This window comes from Eimeria necatrix, genomic scaffold, assembly GCF_000499385.1.
Source record: "Eimeria necatrix Houghton genomic scaffold, Enh_scaff149, whole genome shotgun sequence".
Lineage (NCBI taxonomy): Eukaryota > Apicomplexa > Conoidasida > Eucoccidiorida > Eimeriidae > Eimeria > Eimeria necatrix.
The window spans coordinates 1-24,814 of NW_013654967.1; the positions used below are offsets into that span (position 1 = coordinate 1).

The following is a 24,814-nucleotide window of genomic DNA, read 5'->3' on the forward strand; positions in this document are numbered from 1 at the left end:
TTCGTGAATACATCGGCTTTTGCGTAGAGTCTGGAGTATTCTGTGAGTGCACCGTATGCTTGCGCTTCTAGTGCTTTACAAGCGCAACAGTGTAGAGCCTTTCAGGCGCTAAAGGGAGTGTGGGCTTCATGTTCTGATCAGAGTGCAACACGAGCGGCAACAGGTACGTCTCGGGCTCAGTGAGGGCCGTGGAGTACTAGGTCCACGCAGAAACGACACATGTTACGTGCCCGTCGTGTGACCAGGGAAAGACAGCCTTGCAAGCGTCGCCCAGAATCACGAAGTGCACTTCTGTTGCCGTTTCGTATGCATGAAATGATCCCGCGTTTTCGTGAATGCATGGAGTCTAGCCTACCGTAAGGTAGTACTTGCCTTTTTGGTGGATGCCTGGATGCTTCGTGGCCCATAGCCAACTAGATCGAGTGGCATTAAATCATTGGTTCGGCCATCCGAGAGTTTCAAAAAATGCAGAGGGAGACATATTCTTTCGCTGTCCTGCACAGTTTTTCTGTTGTGCTTGCTTACATTTCTCCGAACTTTCACAAGCACAGCAAGCTTTTCGTTGAAGTAGGGGGCTTGTAGCTTCTACTTGCCTTTTTGGTGGATGCCTGGATGCTTCGTGGCCCATAGCCAACTAGATCGAGTGGCATTAAATCATTGGTTCGGCCATCCGAGAGTTTCAAAAAATGCAGAGGGAGACATATTCTTTCGCTGTCCTGCACAGTTTTTCTGTTGTGCTTGCTTACATTTCTCCGAACTTTCACAAGCACAGCAAGCTTTTCGTTGAAGTAGGGGGCTTGTAGCTTCGATGCTGTTGTCTAGTCTATTGCCTATGCATACGCAGAACTACAGCCTCCATGTTATTAGTCTTCTGAGAAACTGGTTTTACGTTTGAAAAGCGTGGGTTTGCCCAGTGTGGTGTCTTGCACGATTTCATGCAGAGGGAGACATATTCTTTCGCTGTCCTGCACAGTTTTTCTGTTGTGCTTGCTTACATTTCTCCGAACTTTCACAAGCACAGCAAGCTTTTCGTTGAAGTAGGGGGCTTGTAGCTTCGATGCTGTTGTCTAGTCTATTGCCTATGCATACGCAGAACTACAGCCTCCATGTTATTAGTCTTCTGAGAAACTGGTTTTACGTTTGAAAAGCGTGGGTTTGCCCAGTGTGGTGTCTTGCACGATTTCGTTTGAATATGTTATGCTTTCTCGTTTGCCACAGAGGAGTGACGAACTGCAGTTGTGTTTGCTTTGCAGCAACTTCAGAAGGCCCGCAGCCACAAATGCCAGGTGCGCCTTGTGCTGAAGTGCTTGAAGCAATCTATCTGTACAAGTCTCGTAGGTGATGAAGAGTCGCCAAGTGATCAGTTTCGCACTAACAGCGTGCTGATATGCTCTGTCGTTTGCACTGCAGCAACTTCAAAAGGCCCGTCGCCACAAATGCCAGGTGCGTCTAGTGCTGGAGGACTGCGCACGAATTTCCGCGCGCCCGTACTATTTGACCATGTGATGTAGTAAAGTTGGGATTTAAACGTTTTACCTTTCACTGCATTGCAGGGAAATGCCTTCTGTTGTCTGCTGCGAGTTCGTTTACAGGGCCATCGCCGCTTACTGAAGACTTTTCTTCCGAAGAAAATGAATAGACTTAAGCAAATAAACCGTAAGCATGCCAACGCCCTTTCTGGATATTGCTGTACTAAACAGCATTGCCTGTTGCGGTCCCGTCTGCAGTACTTGGTTCATGGCGTCGTTGAACTGCCGCAACTGCCCGCTATGTACCACCGCAAGTCGCTTTACAGATCATCTCAATGCATATATTTGCACATCCTTTTTATGATGATACAGCTAATTGCCTTTGCATCCCCTTGAAGGAACGTCTCCGCAAGTGCCTTTTCAAGCAATTCTTGGGGTCTACTACACTGCTGTGTGCTTGAATGAAGGATTCACCGTTGCAAAGGCCTACGGACGCAATCGATTAGGGGCCAAAAAGGAGTTTTTCACCGGCATCCCGAGAAGAATGCTGATCGGCAGGCGATGCTTTGAAAAAATAAGCCAACGTTTTATACCAGATTTTTGTTGCGTCCATAGCTTGACGAAAATCAAATATGCAACCCAGCTGTTTTCTACAAGGCTGTCAATGCTGCCAAGCTTTGAATTTGCTTTTAAAAGACTGCCACGTCAACATCTAACCACGTGGAGACAACATAGCAACATTGCCGTATATGCATATTATGTGTGCCCAGCGTCTTTACTTCATATTCTGCGAAGCTTACAGCTATTTGGGTAACATTATTCCTTTAGCACACTGGGAAGCGATCTAGTTGCTCCAGCAGATCAAAGAAAAAGCCCTTTCTTACCTGGAGATGCTTTAACTGAACGTCATGTAGCCTCACGCAAAACTCTAGTATGATGGTTTCCGAAGACCTTGTATTTGGTAGCAGTGCCGGGCAAAAAGCCAATCCACTTACCACACCAGCCACACTTCTAGACTTGTTAATCTGTCCAAACATGCCTTGAAGTTTGCCACTACTTGGCTGGGGAAGAACAACGCCTTTCCTCTCGTTCACAGGCCTATCTAGTCAAGATATCCGGTCTACTCGCCATCTAGCCTTGTCCCTTAATCCCAGGAACCGAATGCGTCAATTCTTTGGCCATGGGACGTGGCAAAAAAGATATCCATTCTATCACCTCATTTAGAACCGTGTGCAACCTTGCGTGATCACTAGTTTTCTTGCATCCGTTGGCTGGCTTCACACAAGCAGGCTAGGTGTAATGGCTTGCGCAGCTCTTCTCAACTTAGCTCTTGCTTTTCATCCAAGATAGTGTTCCAAGATCAGAGTTAGGCGTGGCAGCTCACGAGCTTTCCCCGACACTACCTTTTAGCTACTCAACTGGTTAGATGCTCATTATCCCCAAGCAACGCCCACAGCTCCAAATTGGGTATGCCACTTTCATTTTTCACACTTTGCGTTTTTTCTAAGCACTATTTCAGTGGTTAGTGTTCAAATATGAAATGCAGAACTGCCCAAAGTCTGTGGTGGCGCGTCGTGGAAGACTTTTGCGTGACGCCGTCCTGCAACTCTGGGAAAATTCTTCCCTTATGAGGTGTAGAGAGGCCTTAAAACTTATGCGAACATTTGGGCACCCCAGACCTTCGGATGCTTAAGGATGAACTCGCTTTTTTCCGAAGCTGCTGCCGTCGACCTTTCCCGTGCACGAACAGTCTCGTCCATAGAACTGTCCCAGCGAGATTGGAGTCCAGGAGTCTGAAATCATATGCCGTACTAATAACCACATTTCTTTGAAAAATGGAGGAGGAGTTTTCATTCCTTATGATGCTGGCCTCTTGCTCAAACTCGGGGCTTCGCTCGGTTCTTCATTGGGGGGCCCCCGATCTTCTCGCTCCCCTGTAACCTTCATATATAGCTGAAAACGCCTCCGTTTGACTCCTCTTGCCCTGCTCTAAAGCAAAACCATCAGGCTACCAGGGTTTTTTCAGCACTAAACCAGCTAAAACACTGAAGCATAGTGCCTCTCTTTGTGTCTCTCCCTGGTGGGTGCACAGCTGCCTTCGTCCGCTGAACGGTGCCCCTTGTTCCGCTCGTTTTTTCCGCTGTCTTTGTCCTTCCGTTGCTTCTTTTCTTCCTTTTGTAAGAAAATTAATCATTTTTGGCCTTGGAAACTGCACGTTTCATCGACGTGACTTGCAAAACAGTACCGAGGTGCTCGGTCATTTCGGGCGCGCGCTGCCCAATGTCTCCTTCTCTTCTCTGACGTAGCCCATTGCTTGCTCCTTGCTTCGCTTTTAACTTGATCCACTTCAATTATCCCTCACTAGCGTTGATGTGCCGCCTCTGTCATCCCTTCCACAGGGCCTTTGCGGCTGGCCCTGGGCTTCGGTGTAGCTAGAAGAAGCGCCCAGGAGCGGGCCGCTTTCTCCCATCCCGGCTAAATGCTGACCTATTCATCCGGCTCTATAGCCACCTGGAAACACAGATGAGGGTGCAGCTGCTACATCTTCCCCCCGGAGGCGCCTACGTGGCTCTGTTGCTGCCAGCCTTCCTATCAACCATATACGGCGGATTTTTGCTGGCAGCAACACTGCAGCAAGAAGGAGCATCCGCAGTCCTTCATTCAAACTCTGCCATTTGGGCATTGGCCGTGGCTTTGGGCAGCTCCCTAGGTTTCAGTTTGCTGTTAGCAGCAGCTGGCACCTACGCCATCAGTGGTCGCATGGCCGCAGCGGATTTGTGGCTTTTACTGGGGCTTCTGCTGCCGGGTCTTGCTTCTTCTCTCACAGTTGGGCCACCCTCTCTGGGGCTTACTCCTGCCAGGCTCTATGGAGGCACTTATCTGCCCGTCGCTGTTGGGCTCTACTGTTTTGCCGGTTTGCCTCCAACTCTTTTGATACTGCTTGCGCTGGCAGCAGCCGCACCCTGTGCTGCTCAGGCAGCTCGCTGGGGTGCCGGTGCTGCTGACCAAGCCCTCAGTGCCCTGCATGCGGCTGCAGCGAACTTCCTTGGCTGGTGCCTATGCACACGAATATGGAGGGAGGCGCTTGCTCTTCTTGTGGCGGAGTTGCTACCCTATCAAACAACATGTGAAGCCCTCCCCGGCCTGGAGGCGTACGAACTTAGGGTCATCAGGGCTCAACGCATTCACGCAGCCGCAACGTTTGCTGCTGCTTCTCCTGGAGGAGGAAAACCAGCAGCTATTGTAGCAGCTACATTTGCTGCCGTGGAGAAATCAGGGGCTGCAGCACAAGAAACAGCGGCAGCAGACTGGGGAAGAAACTGCCAGCCCAGTCCAAAAGCATCGCCACAACCTGATGACCACAAGACCCAGTCCCAGCAGAAAAAGCCGGTGCAGGAACAGCAACAGCGACAACGGCCAGTCTTAGCCCACGAAAGCCAACTTAGAAGCCCGGGGTCAACTGCTGTTCTACCGGTGGAACCGCAGAGACAGCAGCAGCAGCACACTCGGCCCCGCGACTCTCTTTTTAGTAGCAACACTTTATGCTTAGCTGCTTCACCACGATTAGCAGCGCAGAGAAGCCAGCAGCAGCAACAGCAGTCGCACCAGCAAACGCATCACCAGCAACAGCAGCAGCAACTGCAGTCACCACCTACGGACCTGACAGTGAAAGAGTTTTCAGAAGCCCTTCCCTCATCAACTAGATCTGCAATACCGGGACTTCAAGGGGCAACAGCCACAGCAACAGAAGCCACTGCAGGCGCACATGGAGCAGGGGCGGAAATGGTCACAGCAGTATCTGCAGATGCTGCAGGAATGGACCTCTCGACACCACAAACTGACTCTTTGCATGAGCAACAAGATAATCATCACCGGCAGTTTCCATTACGTCAGAGAGCAGGAGGCTGCCAAATGTTTTTCCGCTGCAGGCGACAACACACCACACCTTCCTGCCTGCTGCATAACCGGTCTGACCCTTCAGCAGCTACAGCCTCATCAGCAGGGGCTCGGCTACCTGATACACTACTGTCAGCAGCTACGGGGACCCAAAGGATGCGATTCGAGACAAATCCGCGGCGTCAGTCCTTGACAAGGATCAGCTACCAGCCGCTGTTGACGACGCGGCAGCAGCTACAACACCAGCAAGAACAGCAGGCTCCACACCAAATTTCCTGGATCCAGCCCCATGCTACTGATACAAAGCAAGAAGATGTCCTTCCTGCTTTAGGAGCCACAACAGCAGTTGCAGCAACAACAGCGGCTGCAGCAGCAGCCGCTGCAGCTGCTGCTGCAGCTGCAACTGCAGAATCCACGCAGGCATGGCGCTTTGGGCGGCTTGATATCCCTTCTCAGGAAGCCAGTGCCTCTGCTACTCTTCCAGCAGCAGCGCCAGGCCCAAAGTCTAGACGTGGGAGCATACATCAAGGGGGCAGTAGCAGCAGGAGCAGCAGCGGGGTCAGAGCGGCAGACTGCGCTGGCCGTGAGCTGTTATATAAGCCCCCTTGGGGTCCTCAACAGAAGGGCGATGCTACGTTTAGCTCTGCAGCAGTATCATCATCAGCAACCGGAATGAAGCCACATTCTCGAAGCGCGGCAGCAGTGGCAGCTGCTTCCAGCGCTGCTGCTGCAGCTGTAGGGATTGTTAAGTCTCGAAAAGCCGCTGCTATTCTGAAAAAAGCTGCAAGGCGATTTACTATGCTACACAGCACCCGTCCTATATTTCTTAAGAAACGATGGGTGACAAAGAGGCCCCTGCAGCAACAGCAGCAGCAACACCAGCAACTTTTGAGGCTTCTGCACCTTCATGAGGAACAGGAGCCTGCAGTGGCTACCAGGAGAGGCCTACCAGCTCGACATTTAAAAGAAGTTCGAAGCAGTAGTAGCAGTCTCTGCCGCAGCAGCAGCCAGATCTCCGCGTCCCTCCATGCAGCAGTAGCAGCAACAACAGCAAAAGCAACGGCCGCTCCTCATCTTTCTCATGGCGCCGTTGGATTTGCCAGCAGTAGCAGGAGAGCTAGCTGCTGCAGCAGTACCTATCTGTCAAACGCGAGCGCAGCGGCTCTTGCAACGATAGAGGCTCCAGTTTCTTCTATAGCGCCTGTCCCTAGTTCTTCTATTGCTACAGATGCGGTTGCTCCTGCTGCCTTGGCAGCTACTTCGGCTACAGTGGCCCCGCATGGCAATGGCGGTAGCACCAACAGCGCCGGCAGTATGGATGAGCTCATGCAGCAACACGGATTGCAGTGGCTGAGGCAGCGGCTCGCCGAGAATCAAATAGATGACGATTTTGTAGTCTCACTGGACATGTGCTGGGAGCTCTGCTGGCAACTGTGCCAAAAAGCAGCTGTCCGTACACTTGAAAAGGACCTCACCGCATATGCTGTGGACCCTACAGTAGCCCCAACGACAAATGCTGCAGTTGCATCGATGAAAAATCCAAGCGTTGGTTCTGGCACCTGCAAAGGGCACAGCCAGAAACGGGGAGAGATGAGCGGCTGCCTGGCTACACCAGATACACAGCCGCCTCATTTGCAGCAGATAGTAGACCGGCAACTGCAGGAATTGCACGCTCTGCAGCTTGAACAGCAGAAACATCAGGAGAGACAACAGCAGGACAAGGAGGATGACGTGGCAGCGGAACTGTCTGTGATAAGGGCAATCGGTACCGTAGAAGCTGCAGCGTAAGGACTGCAAGCGCAGGCGCAAACTTTGTTGCACTTTTGCCTTCTTGCCGTGTCTCCTGACTCGGCCTGTTCCACGCTGCAGCATTCCTCCAGGACCTGTTTTTTTGCCACTGTTATGTGCATTTCTTATTAAGTTACGGCTTCCCATTTTTGTCGTTTGAGTTCTTGACTCTGCTGCCACATTTTATGCGAATGCTGTTGGTGCTGTTGCTGCAGGCGGCTCCAGCAGTGGCGAAAACAGCAGAGCAGGGCAGGGTCGGCGCTGCCACAGCATCTGCTACAGCAAGTCATCTGTGATGCAGCTGCCGCAGCAGTTGCTGCTTCCTCACCTTCAGCTTCAACAAACGCAACAAGGCGTTGCAAAACAGCAGCGTCTCAAGACGTCCGCCTCAAGGCAGTTCGTGTGGATTCACGCGCAGTAACCTACCACACACGTCGTCAGCAACAGCAGCGGCAGCAAAAGACGACTGGCAGCGCAATTTCCTTTGCACATTTGTGGAGGATTCTGTTTAAATGCATTCATACAACAAACAACAAAAAGACATCGAGGGAGCTTGCAGCAGAGAAGAAGCAGCAGAAAGCTGTGGCTCTTGTTTTGCAAAGGGAGCTGCTGTGGAGGGAGCAGCAGGGGCCACAGCCAGGACCCCTTGCATCGGCTGCTGTTGCAGCCAATATGGCTCCCGGAAACTCCAGTAGACAGGCAAGAGGAGCACTTGGGAGTATACCAAAAATAATGCCGTCCCTGCAGCACGAACAGCAGCCCCCAGGCCGCAGAAAAGGAGGCATCGAGAAAACCTGTACGCACCGCAGCGTTTGTCGCAGCAGCGATAGCAGCAGCTGTCATACATGCGACGGAAGAACAGCAGCTAAAAGCAGCAGTGCGCAAACATCAAAAGCTCGTTGCTTTACAGAAGCGGCTACTGCGCAGGCAACATCCGTGTCAACAACAGATGCAGCGAGAGCAGCAGCAGCAGCAGCAGAGACGCTGCAGTATATTGCGACTCCAAAGCAGCATACGAAGGCCGCTGACATCTCCCCGTTACGCAGTGGTGCTGCAAATCATAAGTCATCACAAGCAGCAGCAGCAGATGCCGAATCAGAAGTCGAAAAATCGCCATGTATTTCGTTCACACGTTTGGGAGACAAAGCAACGGAAGTGAACATCTGGAAACGCCTGTTGCAGCATCTTTATCTCTGTTGCAGAGCAAAGGCGGCGGGAGTGTTTTTAGTACTGCAAGATGCTGCTGTTGGTGCCGCAGCTGCTCGATTGCTGGTGCAATCAGCAGGTCGCAGCAGTCCTCCGCCGTTGCCCCTGCAGCGTCTTACGCTGAAGTTTGCAGATGCTGCAGTTGAAGAGTATGTGTAGCACACCTCTTTCAACTTTCCACCTCCCGTACTATTTGGCCGTAATTGCAGCGTATGGCGGCAGCTCTAACCACGCCGAGCATCTACAGAAGTCCCGGATGTCTGAGTGCTTGTTCACTTCAAGCCTGTACACATATTTGCCTCTGTTGCCACTATTGCTGCACTCTGTGAGTATGCGCTGTAGGCAGTATGTGGCCTGGCGTGTTGGTTGGATGGAGCGGAAACGATTGAACAGCTGCGGCAAGCCAGCGCTGCTACTGTGGGGCTTCCTGAGTTTGCTACTGCCTGCTGCTGCATTCAGCTGGGCTTTAAACGGCACAAAACAGCAGCCACAGCAGTACCGCTCCTGGAATGGCTTCAAATTCTACGCCGGAGCGCGTCTTATATTGCAGCTTGGTGGTGAGGCGGCATTGTTTCTGCTGTCACCATGCAGCATCAACAGCAGCCGCAGCAGCAGCAGTAGCGGCTGTAGCAGTAGCGGTAGCAGTAAAACGGCGACTGCAAGAATGCGTTCCTTCGTCTCGTACATATTTCACCTGAGGTACGCGCCTCACTGAGGTCACAGCTGTCTAGCTGGTGCCGTCAAGAAAGCATGCTGTGCCTCTTGCTGCTGTCGCTGCTGCTACTGCTGCTCGCGTCACTCCACTGCAGGTGATGCTGCTGGCACTAAATGACCATCAAGGTTTTTACAGCTTCGCTTGTCGGCGTCTCAGGCTTTGCCTCTGCCTCTTGGACGTCCCCTTTCACCTGCAGCTTCTGTCGCTGCAGCAGCATGCAGTTGAGGATCTGGTGGTGTATGGTCCGCTGCTGCTGCAGCTGGCAGCAGCAGCTCTGCAGCAGCAGCAGCAGCAGCGCCATGCCTTCTTAATTTTTGTGGTGTATACTTCTGTTTTCGTCTGCGTCATTTTCGCGTGTCTGTGCCTCGTAGAAAAGCAAGCGGTGCCAGGTCCCCCTGCTGCATCTTTGCTGCTACTGCTTTTGCGCAGTGGAGTGGCATTTTCTTTCTTATGGTCTGTGCTTCATTGCCTTGTGCTGAGGTGCGTTCACTGAGGTGCTATATCCTTTTTCTAGTTGCTTGCTGATGGCTGCGATTGGCGAATAGATAAAACCAGCCAGACAGTGCACTCACCTGTGAATCGTCGTCTCTAGCAAGTATCAGCTAGTTGCAGTGCCTTCTTAGGGACAGCAAGCAATCAGTGATTCCCAGGTAGTAGCCGCTCCTCAGGGTTGACTGGAACCAGCTGTAGCTTGTAAAAGCACGCTGTACCAAAGTTTGGAGCTCAGCAAGCTAAGCAGCTACTAAACTAACACGACTCAAGTTTTTCGGAACGCTTCAATGATTTTTCATGTTCTGTCGTTGCTTCTGCTTCTTTTGGTGCTCAGCGTGGAGGAAAAGTGCAGCAGATGCGTTTTCTCGACAACAGTGCTTCCCTACCTGTTGCGCTTGGAAGCAGCAGCCTGCTGTGGATGCTGCGCGTACACTGCATCAAGAGAGCCAGGCGACCGAGCCATCGGGTTAACAGTGGCAGAAACAGCAGTAACAGAAGCTGCAGCGACGGAGGCAAAGTTGACGACAGGAGAATCTGTTCCCGCTGCCGTGGTCAACACGAATCCGCAACTTTCTCACAGACAGGAGAAACAGCAACTGTTGGAGCAACAGCAGCGCTACGTATCTAAAGCGACGGGAACGGGGAATCCTAGTGGCAAAATAAGCGGTCAAAGAGGCGAAAGTCAAAACAGGAAGTCTTCAGTCCAGGGAGATAGTGGGACTTTGAATACTTCCGACAAAACCAAAAGCAGCAGTAGCAAGAGCCCAGAAACACCAGCAACCAAAAGCGCATTCGGCATGAAGAAACAGCCTTTCAAGAGGGCTGGAAGTAGCAGCTCTTACTGGCCACAAAGGCTTCAGCGTGTAATTCGATGCCGCACACCGCGCCACAAGAAGATGGGCTCAGTGCTGCAGCAATGGAATAAGAAGCAACGGAAACAAAAGCAGCAGGAGCAATCACAGCCAAAGCAAGAGCAGCAAAAAGAGCAGATGCACCAGCAACAAATGCAGGAGGTGCGCAGCCTTGCAGTGCGACGCTATTATTCTACTGGTTCCCTTATTGAGAAAGAGCGAGCGGCAGCAAAGGAACCAGAAGAGGCTGCTGCCGCTGCAGTCACTGCTTGGTCAGATGTGGAGCCATCACTCGTGTGCAGAGAGCTCCTGGAAAGCCTTCCAGCCCGTAGAAGGCGACAACGCAGTCAGAGCAACAGCAGAAGCAGCAGCGGCAGGAGAAGCTTGCGAACTTCTCAGCGTAAAGTAGGTACACAGTTGCAGCAACGGCCCTCAGTAACGCTCCAAATTGCACAGGCATCCAGACAAAAGTCCATTGACGTTTTGCGTGGCCTCCTAAAGGGTCAACTCCGAAACTCAGCAGCGGCAGCAGCGGCAGCCGCAATGGCCGGTTCTCCCAATGCTATTTCTGCCACTGCTGATCGAGTGAATACCAAAGCTGACTGCAGCACTACCAGCAAGTCTGCCGCAAAGCTCTGGAAGTGGAGTAACCGCCGAGGAAGCAGTGGCTATGTGGGGCAAGAACTGCACCAAAGAAGCAGCATCAGCACCAGGCGAGCTGTTTGGACTCTCTTACGAATGCCAAAGGAATCTGACAGTCAGTTCCAGGTCACCCCCTCTTCTTTCCGCCAAGGTAGTGCTTCTGCATATGCTGTCGCTGCTACTGCTGCTGTTCGATGCTACCTCTGCGGGCGTTGTTGTTCCTTCTACTTTCTTGCCTACGTACAGCCAGCTGCTCTATTCCCGTTTCAGCTGCTGATGGGCTTCCTTTTGCCTGGCGTGTCATTCGCTTATGCAGGCCAAGAAACAGGGAAAAGGGCAATAGCATTTGCGCAGCAGCAGCAGCAGCACAAAAGGATGATGCTACAGCGGGTCCGCAGGCGACTAACATCCCTCCACAAAAGCTCTCGACAACACCGGAGAGCCCCAGCCAATTCACCGCGCTTACCGACAGCGACAGCAACTGCCGCTGCTGCTGTGAGCATGTCTCCCCCTGTTCACAAGGTTTCTGCTTCATTTAGCCGGCCTAAGTCGTGGACTCGTTTAAGGAGCATCCGATGCAGCAGCAGCAGCAATCTCCCATCATGGCTAAGGGGAAACAGCCTCAAGGATAGCCCAATTTGCAGGGGGACCGGAGACTCTCGACCGACCCGCAATCGCCTTCTGCTGCACCACCTGTCAGCTTGGGGGAACCGTGGCAGCAGCAGGAGCAGCAGCGGCAGCGGCAGCAGATTGTGGGGTGACACTGCTGCGGCGACGCCCGCAGCTGCGCACCCAGTACCCTCTACGACAATGGAGGCAGCGCGTTCTTCATATCGTTCTCGTGCTATTGCCTTGCCTGCTGCTGCAGCCCATATCGCTACGACTACAGGCCAGAGTCCTGCTGGTTGTGCTTCTGGAACTGTCAGCAGATATTGCAGGGCTGAGGAGGGCAGCCCGTATGCAGACAACGGCAAAACAGTAGCGGCAGCTACCACTGTTTGCAGGTGCCCACACAACGCGCAGTCCAGCTGCGATAGCAAGAGGCAACAGGTAGTCACGCTGAGACAACAGTTGCAGTTGCAACCATCTCGAAGTTCCTACTTTTCTTCCACAGACAAAAGGAGTGTAGCAGAAGTTGGCTACGGGGTAGTAGCAGCAGAAAGGGCCGGTGGTGCCCCAGCAGTGAGAGGGACTGCATTTGGACGGGTGGAACCAAGACCCGCAACGCCCACTGCAGCTGCAACAGATGTCTGGATTTCCGTTCCTTGCCTCGACCCTAACTGGAATTATGACGAGGAGGGATTTATAATTATGCAGCAGAAGCCGCACCAGTCGCAGCAACAGCGGCTTTGGTTGCCTTGCCCGAACACCGAAGTCACTGCGGGCTCATCACCTCAGCTGCATGGGGTTTTCAGCATGAGGCGTCCAGACGACTGCAGCAAGCGCAGCAGCAGCAGCAGCAGCACCTGGGTAGCAGAAAACTCAAGAGAAACCCTTAGCTTGTGGGACTCCACGCCAGATGCTTTCACTATGAGGGGCATCAGTGGCATTGACCAAGTACAGGCCCCGCGACCGTCTCGCCGGCCATCCCTGCTGCAGCAAGGCTCCATGCCGTACCCCTCTGCTGTTTCTCCCACTGCAGCTGGAGGCGGCAGCATTGGCGGCTTTAGGGCTACAAGCGTGGAGCAGCAGCGCGGCAGCAGTACAAGCAGCAGCCAGCAGCAGAGTCAGGAAGCGGTTGCAGCAGCCCGCGCGGTAGCAGCAGCAGCAACTGCTGCCTTGAGCAGGGGAGCCAGTGCAAGACTGCGTCCTGCGAAAGAAGGTGCTGCTGTCGTTGCCCAACGTGCAGCAGCAGCAGCCTTAAGTGCAGCAGCGGAAGAAGTAGGCGATGGCTTCTGTGATACGCGGCAGGAAGCAAGAGTATTCTATCCGGACGAGTGCATTAAAAACCGACTTGAAAAGCTCTTTTGGGGGCTTAGCGTCTGATATGTCAGTGAAAGTTCAATTTAGCACAAAAGGGAATGCTGCAGCACCAGCACCAATTGCTGCTCTGTCAGCAACAGCAGCAGCAAGTGCTGCGCGGAATGGCCCAAAGACAAAGTCACTGCAGCTACTACAACCGCAGCAGCAGCGTCTGTCGCGCTCAAGCACGTGCTGCTGCAGTGGCAGAGTCGCAGCGCGAATTGTCTGGACCGGTTCCGGACTTTGAAGTTAGGACTGGCGCTTGGGTTCAGGAGAATCGACCGGTATAATGTTTATTGCGGAGACACTTGAGAAGGAATTCAGCAGATGTAGCATGAGCAGTGCTTAGGGCAGTCCGCACTTGAACAACGAGAATTAAAGGTGAATACTGTAGAGCCCGCTGCTTTCGTTCGTGTTGTGGATCTCAAGCATTTGCTGCTTCTGTTGCTAGTGCAAGCGTCTTCTCTTCACGCTGTGGAACAGTAACAACTTCTGTTTCTGACGGTTTAGCAGGTTTACTTCCCTTGGCTGTCCCCACAGAGGCGCCAGATGCTGCGGTCGCCGGGCTGTTGCCGGGCTCTTCTACTGCGTTAGCAGAAAATGCTGCTAAGGCACCGGGTGCACCTGGTTAAGGCCATCAAGACGAAGAGAGTGGCTGTGTAAATCTGTAAGCTGCGTCAAGATTCACACAGAGAAAGGCGCAGAAAGATAGAGGAAAAGATAAGGAGTAGGCGGAAGACGCAGCACCAGACAAATAACAGCGGAAGGCAAGGACATGCTGGGTCTGTCCGCCTTGTCGCCGTGCTTGTCCCTCCGAATCTTCCGCTGTATCTGCTTGTCTCTCTGCCCGTCTCTTTCCTCTCATTTTCAATCTCCAATGTGCCAATTCACTTCTTTCTGCCCTTTTTAAACAGGCAATAACAAAAAAGATAACCGAGAGGGAAGATAACTAGGGAACGACAGATAGCAACGCATGACGGGCTGCGACACTGCTTCAGCTCATCTTCACTGGCTTGCCATCATGGCTACATACGCTCTAACTACATGTTGAACAACAGCGGCGCTACTTAGTACAGTGGTTGAGGGTACTGGCGGAAGCAGACACAAGCGAACTGCAACGAAGAAGCGGCGGAAAACAGAGCACGTGAAGGGGACAACGACTTAGATGATTCCTGTGTTCTTCCGCATGCGCTAAGCTACAAGCCCGATGTCTCAAAATCCAGCGTGTCGTGCCTAATATCTAAACCTACAGAGGACAAAGTGGGCCCGCGGGTGTTATGATACGGCAGATAAAGCAGCGCGAGAAAAGAACAAACGGACGAAAAAGTATAGCCTCCGCTCTGCCTCACTTTTTTAGTTCTGCTGTTGCTGATTTTGCTGCTGCTGCACTGAGGAGAGCAGTAGAAGCGTTTTAAGAAGGAATTCTGTGGATGCTTCGCTTCCAGTTGAGACAAGCTGACCATCTACGACGAGCCCTGGAGCTCCTGTGGGACCCGCCGCTGTGCGGGCCCCTTCAGCAGCAAAGTGTAGCTCCAGGTGAAACGGCAGAAGCCCGAAGTATGGGTATCTACGGAGCAAATTGCAAACAAATAAGGATCAGCACAAGCAGGCAGAAGTGAGAGGCTTCGCTGTATCACAGGCAAGAAGGCGGCTTCCCAAGCTGCAGGGAGGGCTCCTCCAAATCCTTCTTGTTTTTCACTTGGCAAAATAAGAGAAAACACGCGTGGATGCTTTTGTACGAGGCAGAAGCAACAAAAGGAGCAGGAACAATGGCGGCAGTCGCAGCGGCACAAAGAATGTTGCTCACCGAGCCTCTTCAGCTAATGGAACTGTAGAGACTAAACGGCCGGCCAGTGGAAAGCTCTCAGATTCTGCAGCAACAGACGACATACTTCAAATCATGGTTGTAGCGCCAAGGCTTTGTGATTTGCCACCGGCAGCACGAGGCTCTTGGGAACTACGTATCTCCTGAAGCCTAGGCACTGCGCCCTTATGAGTCTTAACCACGGTGTTTACCAGTTAGTGGCTTGGCGCAAAGGGCAAATGCGCCGTAGCCAACTGCCCCAACAGGCTTGTTCATGGCCCCAAACTCTTTAATGAGGGCTCCTGTATTGCTGCTGCTATAAAGGTCTATTGCGGCTCCCAAATGGTGTGGCAGAAGCAGGCAACAATAGTCTGCTGCTGTTGCCTTCCTCAGTTGCTGCGGCCGTTGCAGTTGCTGTAGCAGCAGATCAGCGCATTCCTCTTTCTCCTTCGACAAAAAAACTCTCAAATCCTCAAGGGTACCAAAAGAAGCCACGGGGGGAGGACTGCCCGAAAACGTCACAAACTCCAGTGCACATCCGCTGCTTTGTGCTGCCCTGTGCATAGCTAAAAGGGAAAAGAGAGACACGCCAGCATCGGCAATGAACTCTCTCTCCCCCTTCCCACTTGTGCTGAAGAATTGTGCCTCTGATGATAGGAGCACGCAGACTTTCTTGGTGTTTGTGGGATCATGGGCGCCCAGTAGAGGTGGCGACTTTGCAGGCCACTGGAGCGCTCCCAAGGAAGCATTCCCAGCCAAGAGGCCCGGTTCGGGTATATTTGCTGACGAACAGTCTGTCCTTTTTTGATCTGAACTGCCCCTGGAAACACCAGGTTCCACTGAAAACCCCTTCATAATTATATAAAGGGCAGATAAAAGACGCCAACAAAGGCCCAGGTTGACGAAGGGGGGCCCCCAGGGCCCCCTCGTGAAGCCGATTTACAGCAACGACGGAGTTAAGTGAAGTTGCTAGGAGCCCTGAGTGTGCATGATAATTGGAAAGTTACTTACCATTTTTTTAAACATGCAAAATCAAAGAAATGTGGAGAAAAGTGACAGGTTGACAGGTGTTTTGTCGACACATGTCGCAAGCGCGGACGACTTTTTGAAACTACACAGCCCCAAGTACAAGGCAAACGTACAGGGCTTGCATTCTCTGGCACACAGATTCCATTAATGGTACAATTCATGATGTTATAACATATAAGCATGGACACTGAAGCGTTCTGTAGCCGCAGCATTATAATACTGGCCGCTAGCGCAGCGCCTCCGAATGCGTGCACCATACGGCACATCCTAGGGCCCCTAAAACACGTGTGTGGCCCCAAGGCATTAACTATAAAGTAAAGCCTTCCCTGCCATTCCCGTCTATCAAGCCATGAGACACTTCGAGAATTTCCGCAGACATCCGATAGAATTGCTCTGTCAGGTCCACAAAAGACGACACTCCAAAAAGCGTTATTTCCGAAGAGTCTCCAGTCAATATCAGTGGGCTTCCACATATACTAAGAGTTACGCAAACACCAACGGCTGATTCTTCCCGTGCTGCGCATTTTACAAGAGTACAGCTTTCACTGCGTGCCACTGAAAGGAACCTTTGGGGCCCTCAGCAGATATGCCCCTGCTTCCTTTCTACGCCAAAAATCGCAAATCAATGATAATTGAAACAACGAGAAACCCTAGATACGGATGCCCGCCTTAGTGCAACCGCGTATTTTGCGCTTTTTGTTGGTTTTAGTGGCTTCCACTGACGAAACAGTAGCCACAAGTTCGTTTGCTTCCTTCTTTCTCTTACGAGTCTTGCCACCACCAATCCCTGCTGCTGTTTTCCCAGCCGCAGTAATTGCTGCTGCTGTCGGTGCTCCCAGTGAAGGAGAGCTGCGGCGCACTGTAGCCAAAAAGAAGCCTCTGCACTTGTGAGTTTGGAAGGACGCCCTCACACAGAGAGAACCAAAGGACTCAAGAGCCTTCTCCAGTTTCTCAGTACTTCTGCTACTGCTGCTTCTAATTTGTTGCCGCAACTCTAAAACAGCCGCAGCAGGCACAAACCATCCTGGGTGGAGGGACGGACGGAAGACGTGCCAGCCCTGAAGAGCAGTGTTCTGTCGCTCCTGTTGCTGCGACGTCTGCCCCTCCCGTCGCTGAGTCTGCTGCTGCGGCTGCTGCAGTCCCACGCCAAGCAGAACGGCCTCATTCTCGTGCACATACAATGAGCAAGTTGAGTAGCAAACGAGACAGGCAGCAGGAAAGGCTGTGAGTGCATGCAGCAGCAGCTTTTGCTGCATTGCAGCAAGGCGCACAACCCTTTTCTCTCCGCATTCCGATGGAACCACGCCAGGCAGCGGTCCATCAAATGATTCTGCAGGGCGTCCATCCAACGGAAGGCCCTCAGATGGGCTGCAGACGCTGGACCTGTATTTCCACCCCTCCCAGCTCCACCTCAGTAAATCAGGCGGATCATTTTCAACAGAACTCGCAGAAACAGCAGCAACAACAGTACTAGCAGACGCAACAGGATCACAAGTTCTCGCCTTAGTGCCGGCAGCGACTGCACGTAGGCATCGGGCACCGTTTTTACCGCAGGGCTCACGGGCTGTTGCTGGTATTGCTGTTGCTGTTGCTGCATGTATGGGAAGGCCACTGCCCGAGCATGAAGGGTCCAAGACAATTTTCTGTGCGCAGCAGAAGGGCGGAACCTTTCCATCGACAGCAGCGAAGTCTGCTCGCCTTACCTCGACCAGGAGCATCGGAAGAGCTGCGGCTAGCTTTGGGTAGCTTGCTGCTGCTGGCGCTGCTGGTGCGTCTACTGCTGCTGATCCGGGCAGCTCACTAGAGCGAGCAAAGTACAGAGGACGTTTCCCTGCTAGTTCCGCAAGCCACAGGAACTCTTCCCTATTGCTATCGCTTCTGGCTTTGCCTGGATGTTTACTCCTATTGTTGCTGGCTGCACGCTCCTGCTTGCAGCAAGGAGACAGATAAGGCCCCCGGAGGGCTGCCTCCTGTTGCAACCTGCGCAGCATTGCTGCAAGCCTTTTCGTGTCCCGTTCGAGGACGATCAAGTGGCCCTTGGTGCCAAGCATCTCTGCACAGCAGCCGCACTGACACCAGTAAGGTATGCTTCTGTGTTATCACCACCCCCTGCGTGAGACCGGAAGAATTATAGCAGAAGATGCACAGAGCAACAACAGGAGGATCAAACAACAGACACTGCATATAAAGAATCGGCCATACTAAAGTTAGGCAAGGGTACTGTTGCAGCAGCATCAGCGGGAGCGGAGATAGCAGCATCAGGCACACCAAACCAAAGCCAGCAGCGTTTCTACATCGGCACGCGTGGACGCAAGCTGATTAACCCTTTCGGATTACTTTGATGCCACGAAATTCGCACCAAATTTGCGTGGTTCTGTGCACACACAACTGATCGTATAAGCATATGGACATCAGTTTCGCTGGGTCCAAATGCATAAAGAAATGTATCAGCACATATTTTCCTGTTGATCCAAATGAGTACGGCGTACGTACACAAGAAAGGGCGCAGAAAAATATGGAAAGCAGCACATGCAATTAAGGACAACAAAGGCAGCAACAAAATGACCAGAAGTACCGAGGATGTGCATTGTCTTGCTTCCCGGAGCGGCGCATCCCTCAAGAACGATGTCACCCTCTGCTACTGCAGCAGCGGCAGCTGCAGTGCAGCTGGCTCTGTCTTGAAGGGAAACAAAACCTCTTGGCACGAGTTGATGAAGCAGGAGAGGCTCCTGTTGCTGCGGTTGCTCTGGAAGCTGCTGCTGTTCGAAAGGAAGCTGCAGCTCCGCCGCTCCTTCCTCTGTGTTTTCAGTTTCGGGTGATTCCCGTGGCAGCATTCGCTGCTGTTGGTGCTGCTGCTCATTCGATTTAAGTAGTCGTGCAGCGGCAGCAGGGAGAGCAATAACACAGGGCTGAAGAGGATCTGTGACGGCCCAAAGTGAGCGAGGAAGCCTAGCCTTAAGGAAGTTTGCTGCTGCTTCTGCGTCCCACACTCGCAAGTTTACCCGCAGATATCTAGGAATCGTGGCTGCTGCTGCTGCTGCCAATGCTTCATGTTCCGTTGAATCTGCTACTGCTGCAGAGTACAGCGACCGCAGATGAGACTCGTGCTCCAGAAGCAACCGCTTCAGTTGGCCCCCTCCCTCTATTCCTTTTGGAGATAGCAGCAAGTCACGCAGCATCAGTAGCAGCAAATAGTCTCTACTTCCTGTTGTTTGTATCGCTGCTGCTTTCCCCTTTGCTGATTTTGGTGCTGCAGCTATCGAAAAATCTACAAGGCCGACCTGACACAACAGCTGCTGCAGCAGCTGCCGCACTGCTAGTGTCTTTGAAAGGAGTGCGTAAACCTGAGCAGAGGAAGCAGAGGAAGCAGAGGCAAAACCAACATAGGTCGCACTCAGAATCGGCCTCATCAGTAGGAACAGGAGTAGATGCCTACCCTAGATAGGGTCTTCTGAGGCGGTCTGGCCGCTCCATAAAGAGCATCTCTCAGTCCGATTCTCTGGCTGTCCATCAGCTGCAGAACCGCAGCAGCATGCCTGTACGCCTCAGCCATTTGCCAGAAGCAGCGGCAAAGGCAATCCTGACGGCGTGATCCGAATTTGCAGGCAAATACCAGCAGACACTAGAAAGAGAATTCAACGCAGCGAGCAGGCAGAAAATGAGTGCAAATGTGGTTCAGAGACATGTCTGTTGCCGGAAAAGGGCACAGAAGCCCCAACAGTATCTTTCGTTGTCCATAGCCAGTGGACCTGAACTGCAAGGGCTAGCCGGGGTCAGGAAACAGTATACAAGCAAGTTACAATGGTCTCCAAAGACAATGGAACTTCGTCTAGACGTTACAAGGATAGCTCCTGGTGCCCTGAAGACGCTCGATTACATAAGCAAGCCAAATATATCTGTAAAGGCAGTGAAATTTCATCTAGAGGCTCCCAAGGAGCTGGATCTCTTCGTGGACATCGATACGTGGATAGGTTCCAGCCCAGATCCCTAGACGGTAGTCGTACTGCCCCGTGCCAAAGTCCCTGAAGAATATCATTGGAACAATATTGCAGTACACCATCATTAGCAATTCCTCCTTGCGCCCTGTTAGAGAAGGCGCCCTTGATCGAATTTGGAACCGACGATGGGGTCCCACGGGGGCCCACGCAGAGCGCCGTACCATGCACATCCGCAGCGAAACAATGATTTTTTCATTTTCTTTATATGTTTATATCATAAATCGTATTTATCAGGGGAATTGCCTCCAATCGTCTTGAATTTCAGCGCCCTAGGCCTTGCAAGACAGGGAGAGCAGGGCATTGAGTTTCAGACTCTTGGTTGACGGCTTAACATAACCGTATGCGCTACATGGCAGTTTACAGATGACTGGAGCTCTAACGCGCTCTCCAGAATACTCAGAGAGCGCTGGGGAGGGTCCCCGCATTAAGCCCTAAAGCTTCAACCCTTAACCCCGACAATGAACCTCTCGGTCTTTCGCGCCGGTGGACAGTTGCTCTTTGGGCCGAGGCACCCCAAAACAGCTGATGGAGTCTCTCTCCTTTCGCGCTTAACTCGGTGGACGGCCGTTGGTTCCCGCCAAGGTGCAGCCTGTTGGCACGGGAGCCCTTCACTGTTCGCAGCACCCTCAGCAGTAGCCGCAAAGTGGCCACAGGAATTCTTCACAACTCGCTGTTTCTCGATGGCATCTGAGAGCTCCCATGGGGATGTAACAGAGTCAAGCAAATGCCGAACACGCAACATCGGAATAAGCGCTCATATTGACAGTGGCAAGACAACTCTGACTGAGCGCATTCTCTTTTTCACAGGCAAGCCATGAGGTTTTGAACGACGTGTATAGCGCTGAAATACAGATTTTAGGTCTTCTGATGGCGCAGAATATCTTGCACATGTGACGGAAAGAGAGAGGCGACAGCTCAGCGCTTGGTCTTGCGCCTGGTGCCCGCACTGATTCACGGGCCTACGGATTGGGCTTTAAGGTTTAGGGCTTGGTAATCAGAGTTTCTGGTTTGGTTTGAATTCTGAGTGTAGGTCGTATAGCGGAAATTCACGAGGTGCGGGGGTCCGACGGCGTAGGGGCGAAAATGGACTCTATGGAACTGGAAAGAGAAAAAGGTGAACTCTAACATCCTCATTGAGCCCTGAAACCTACACCTAACTCTTAGGACTGCATTTTTTCCACGCGGTAGGGTAAATCTCAGGACCAGAGCTAAGCTCCAAGCCTGAGGCTTTGTGCTATAAACAAATAAGTTTCCTACTCTCTGGTCAAAACGGAAAGGTCCTTTGCAAGAGCTTCGATTGTACTTCAGCCCTTTAATACAGATTCTAAGCATTTGATCTCAAGCCTGGTTACAATGAGCGTGCCATTGCCATCCTGTTTTCTTTGAAGGAGCCTGTAGCTTTAGTGTCCATTAAATCCGCGACAAGAGTGTATGGCTTGCCTGTAGGAATAACAATTCAGTCTGCTGCGAGCTACTGCACCTGGGAGCTGCCCAAAGGGCCACCTGAGGGGCCCCCTGGGGGATCCTACACCTTGAATTTAATTGACACGCCTGGACATGTAGACTTCACAGTTGAGGTGGAGAGAGCCTTGCGGGTTTTGGATGGCGCGATCCTTGTGGTTTGTGGGGTTGCTGGTGTGCAAAGCCAAACCCTGACTGTTGATAGACAAATGAAGCGGTAAATGTTTGACCTGAGCCCTATGCCGTAGGCCTCGCGACAACAGCAATAACAAAGTTCTCAACTGAAAACCGCAAATTCAAGAGCTCGCGGCTTCGCCAAATGTCGAGGCTGTATGACGGGAATTTGTGTACAGCCCAGGCTATTGATTCGCAAGCCACGGTCAAGGGCTTAATGTTCAGTTCTTTGGCGTGTGTTTGAAGGGGTTTGTTTACAGTTATGGGGTTCCCCGGCTGGTGTTCGTAAACAAACTGGACCGCGACGGAGCCGATCCTTGGAGAGCACTGGCGGGCATTCGCAGACAACTGGGCATAAACGCCTGTCCCATTCAAGTAAACTTGAGCTGTACACTTGAGGCTGATAAAATAACGTAGCTTAGCAGAAGGCCTTCTTATGCACACGCTCGATTTAGGCCGCTGGTGTGTCACGGTCTTCAGTGCAGTCCTACAGCTTGTCGAAAGTATTTTCTGCATACTGCTTGGCGTCTACTCTTTGAACAGATTCCAATTGGACTCGAAAGCAATCACCGAGGTGTGGTGGATTTAGTGTCTTTGGAATCGATATATTTTAAGGGAGAAAACGGAGAAGAAGTCGAACGCTCTTCTGAAGTGCCCAACAGCTTGTTGGAGGAGGCAAAAATGCGGCGGAATCAGCTCATAGAAGCCCTCGCTGATTTGGACGAGCAACTGGCGGAGTCGTACATACAGCTTGAGGATAAGATTCCTCCAGAACAAATACACAATGCAATTAGAAGATGCACCCTCAATCATACATTTGCTCCCCTTCTCATGGGCTCGGCGAAAGGCAACAAGGGAGTACAACCACTCCTGGACGCTGTCTGTCGCTACCTTCCCGCACCACGTAAACCGTGATTCCCACAAGCTTAACTGTAAACGCAAAGATGCGGAGCTTGAGCGCTCTTTGGCGGATCACACTAAGCTCTATGCGGCAGCTGAAGAGTCTGGATAGCCTCTTTGAGTGCCTCAGCTCCTCCGGAGCGATGTGAGGCTTCCGCTCGAATATTTAAAATTTACGGCCTAGGTTTTAAAAATCTTGGTCTTTTGGTTTTCAGAGGACCGCGTTCAAGTGGCGAAAGACATGGAAAATGACGGAGCAGAAGTGTCCCTCTCCTGTGACCCCAAGAAGCCGTTAGTCGCAATGGCCTTCAAGATCCAAGTAAAAGCGGCACATAAACCTTAAAACGTAAACGCAAAACTGTGCCAGCAGCAGGTTGGGTTCCCTATAAAACTTTTGGCCATCGGCACCCTCACAGTTTTGCGTGTAAGGTAAAGCATCTGAATTTTGGTGTTTGTGACTTAGGAACTGCCTGTGGGCCAGCTAACGTACTTGCGGCTGTACCAGGGCTCGCTTCGGCGCGGCGACTCTGTGTTGAATTTGAGCACCTCTAAAAAGCAGCAGGTGAAACGGCTGCTGTTGATGCATGCAGACGAGGCGAGAGAGGTACAGCGGGCTGAGGCGGGAGACATAATAGCTGTGGGAGGCCTGCAGTGTCACTCTGGAGTGACCCTCACCGACGGACGCTGCCAGCTTGCCCTCAGCTCGATGTACGTTGCTGAGCCAGTGGTCTCTCTCGCCGTCCGTGTGAACCGGAAAGACGACCAGCCCAAGTTCGCCAAGGCCCTTAACAGGTTCCAAAGGGAAGATCCGACCTTCAGGTCTGAAATCGTGAATCCAAAGTTTCAGCTTTACACCCCAGATTAAGCCCAGTGTGTAATTCGCAAAATTGTCGAGGAAATAAGGGCTTCAGGAGTACACTGCAAGCTTAAAAGCATGAGCCGTAGACCACAGAAGCTGATTTTGCCTCCTGCAACCACATGGCGCAGTGTCTGCCATTAACTTTCCGGCGCTTACATTTGTGTCTGTTCCCCTGAACTCCTGTACCATCTGCTATCATTTGAGTTGCAACTCGCTTTCTAGGGCTTGCAAGTCATGGAGTCAAAGGGCTTGGAATTTGTGCGTCAAAATGCAGAGTTGGAACAGACCCTGAGTCGAAGGAAACAGTGATCTCGGGAATGGGGGAGCTGCATTTACAGATATACTTAGAGCGTATGCACCGAGAGTACCGTTTGCAAGTGACGTCTGGCCAACCAAAAGTGAACTACAGAGAAATGCCGACCCAGAAAGCGCTCTTTGACTACACCCACAAGAAACAAAGTGGAGGCGCGGGGCAGTTCGGCAGGGTCATTGGCTATTTTGAGCCTATCGAACAAGGAGAAGACATAGATGGGAACACACCCAACGTTTTCACTAACCAGCTTGTAAATCGTGCACCCTAGCTTCTACTGCCTACAAGCGAGTTTTATGAACTTTTCCTTCGCCCTTGTGTGGGCCTGATCACAGGGGCATCTGGTGAGCAATCAGTACTCAAGCGTTAGAATTTGCAGAGCTTCTCGTGGCTTTGTCTCAGGTAGGAAACGACATTCCTCCAAATTTCATTGCTTCTATAGAGAAGGGTTTTCTGGAAGCAGCGCAACGCGGACCCCTGACAGGGGCCCCAATGGTGAACACCCGGTTTGTGCTGTTGGGGGGCAAAGCCCACGACGTGGATTCAAGCGACATTGCCTTTCGCCTGGCAGCTGCAGGCGCCCTACGGTGAGAACAGGCGCAGTTCCTGGGGACTATAGCTGCTGGGTGTGATAGGGACGGAGACCTTCAGAAAGAAGGGGGCTGAGACAAACACGGGGACAGAAAGAACACAGGACCAGTCTACAGGAGGAGAGACTAAGGCTAGTGAACACACAGTAGGCAAACAAAAACAGAGGAGCAATTAGTAGCAAGGGCAATAGGCGGGCTTTTGCCCTCTTCTAACTATGAAAGGGACACGAAAGGAGGACGAGACTTAAGGACGATTTCCATACTCTTTGCGTATGTCATGTGCATCTCTTGTTTTGTGCATCAGTACCTTCTATGAGGATTCGCTGCCAGTTGTTCTGGAGCCCTTGATGTCGGTAGAGGTCTCTGTACCCCGCGAGATGCAAGCGAGTGCCTTGGGGCTGCTGAACCGGAGGCAAGGCAGCGTGTCGGACTGTACATTGGAAGGGGAAACAGCTGTGGTGTCTGCTGAGGTTCCTCTGCGATTCATGTTTGGCTTTATTTCGGACCTCAGGGCGCAGACGCAGGGACAAGGCGAGTTCACCATGACATTCCAAAGGTACCAACAAATGCAACAAAATGACCAAGAAGCGGTTGTAAAGCAGCTGCAGCAAGAGCGGCAGCAAAAGCGAGCCGAATAGAGCGGTCCCTACAGCCTTAAATTGCCTGT

General features: G+C 52.1%; 4 protein-coding genes across 4 annotated transcripts; 2 read left to right on the forward strand and 2 right to left on the reverse strand.

Moving 5' to 3' along the window:
* Positions 1–3,992: 3,992 nt before the first annotated feature.
* ENH_00015300 (hypothetical protein, conserved) lies at positions 3,993–13,046 on the forward strand (the record flags this gene model as incomplete). Its single annotated transcript, XM_013584322.1, has 6 exons — positions 3,993–7,150; positions 7,370–8,509; positions 8,703–9,059; positions 9,232–9,555; positions 9,902–11,211; positions 11,377–13,046. 6 exons carry the CDS (start codon positions 3,993–3,995, stop codon positions 13,044–13,046), a joined length of 7,959 nt encoding a protein of 2,652 aa, XP_013439776.1.
* Positions 13,047–14,375: 1,329 nt separating this feature from the next.
* On the reverse strand, positions 14,376–15,681 carry ENH_00015310 (hypothetical protein, conserved; the record flags this gene model as incomplete). Its single annotated transcript, XM_013584323.1, has 3 exons — positions 14,376–14,589; positions 14,830–14,893; positions 15,039–15,681. The coding sequence occupies 3 exons, from the start codon at positions 15,679–15,681 to the stop codon at positions 14,376–14,378; spliced, it is 921 nt and encodes a 306-aa protein (XP_013439777.1).
* A 481-nt stretch (positions 15,682–16,162) lies between these two features.
* Positions 16,163–19,408, reverse strand: ENH_00015320 (hypothetical protein, conserved; the record flags this gene model as incomplete). The annotated part of the gene is made up of 4 exons (XM_013584324.1): positions 16,163–16,400; positions 16,579–17,908; positions 18,431–19,199; positions 19,292–19,408. 4 exons carry the CDS (start codon positions 19,406–19,408, stop codon positions 16,163–16,165), a joined length of 2,454 nt encoding a protein of 817 aa, XP_013439778.1.
* A 903-nt stretch (positions 19,409–20,311) lies between these two features.
* Positions 20,312–24,785, forward strand: ENH_00015330 (elongation factor G, putative; the record flags this gene model as incomplete). Its single annotated transcript, XM_013584325.1, has 10 exons — positions 20,312–20,618; positions 20,884–20,967; positions 21,300–21,531; positions 21,749–21,863; positions 22,032–22,392; positions 22,604–22,707; positions 22,852–23,207; positions 23,522–23,810; positions 23,960–24,144; positions 24,452–24,785. 10 exons carry the CDS (start codon positions 20,312–20,314, stop codon positions 24,783–24,785), a joined length of 2,367 nt encoding a protein of 788 aa, XP_013439779.1.
* Between the last annotated feature and the right edge of the window lie 29 nt (positions 24,786–24,814).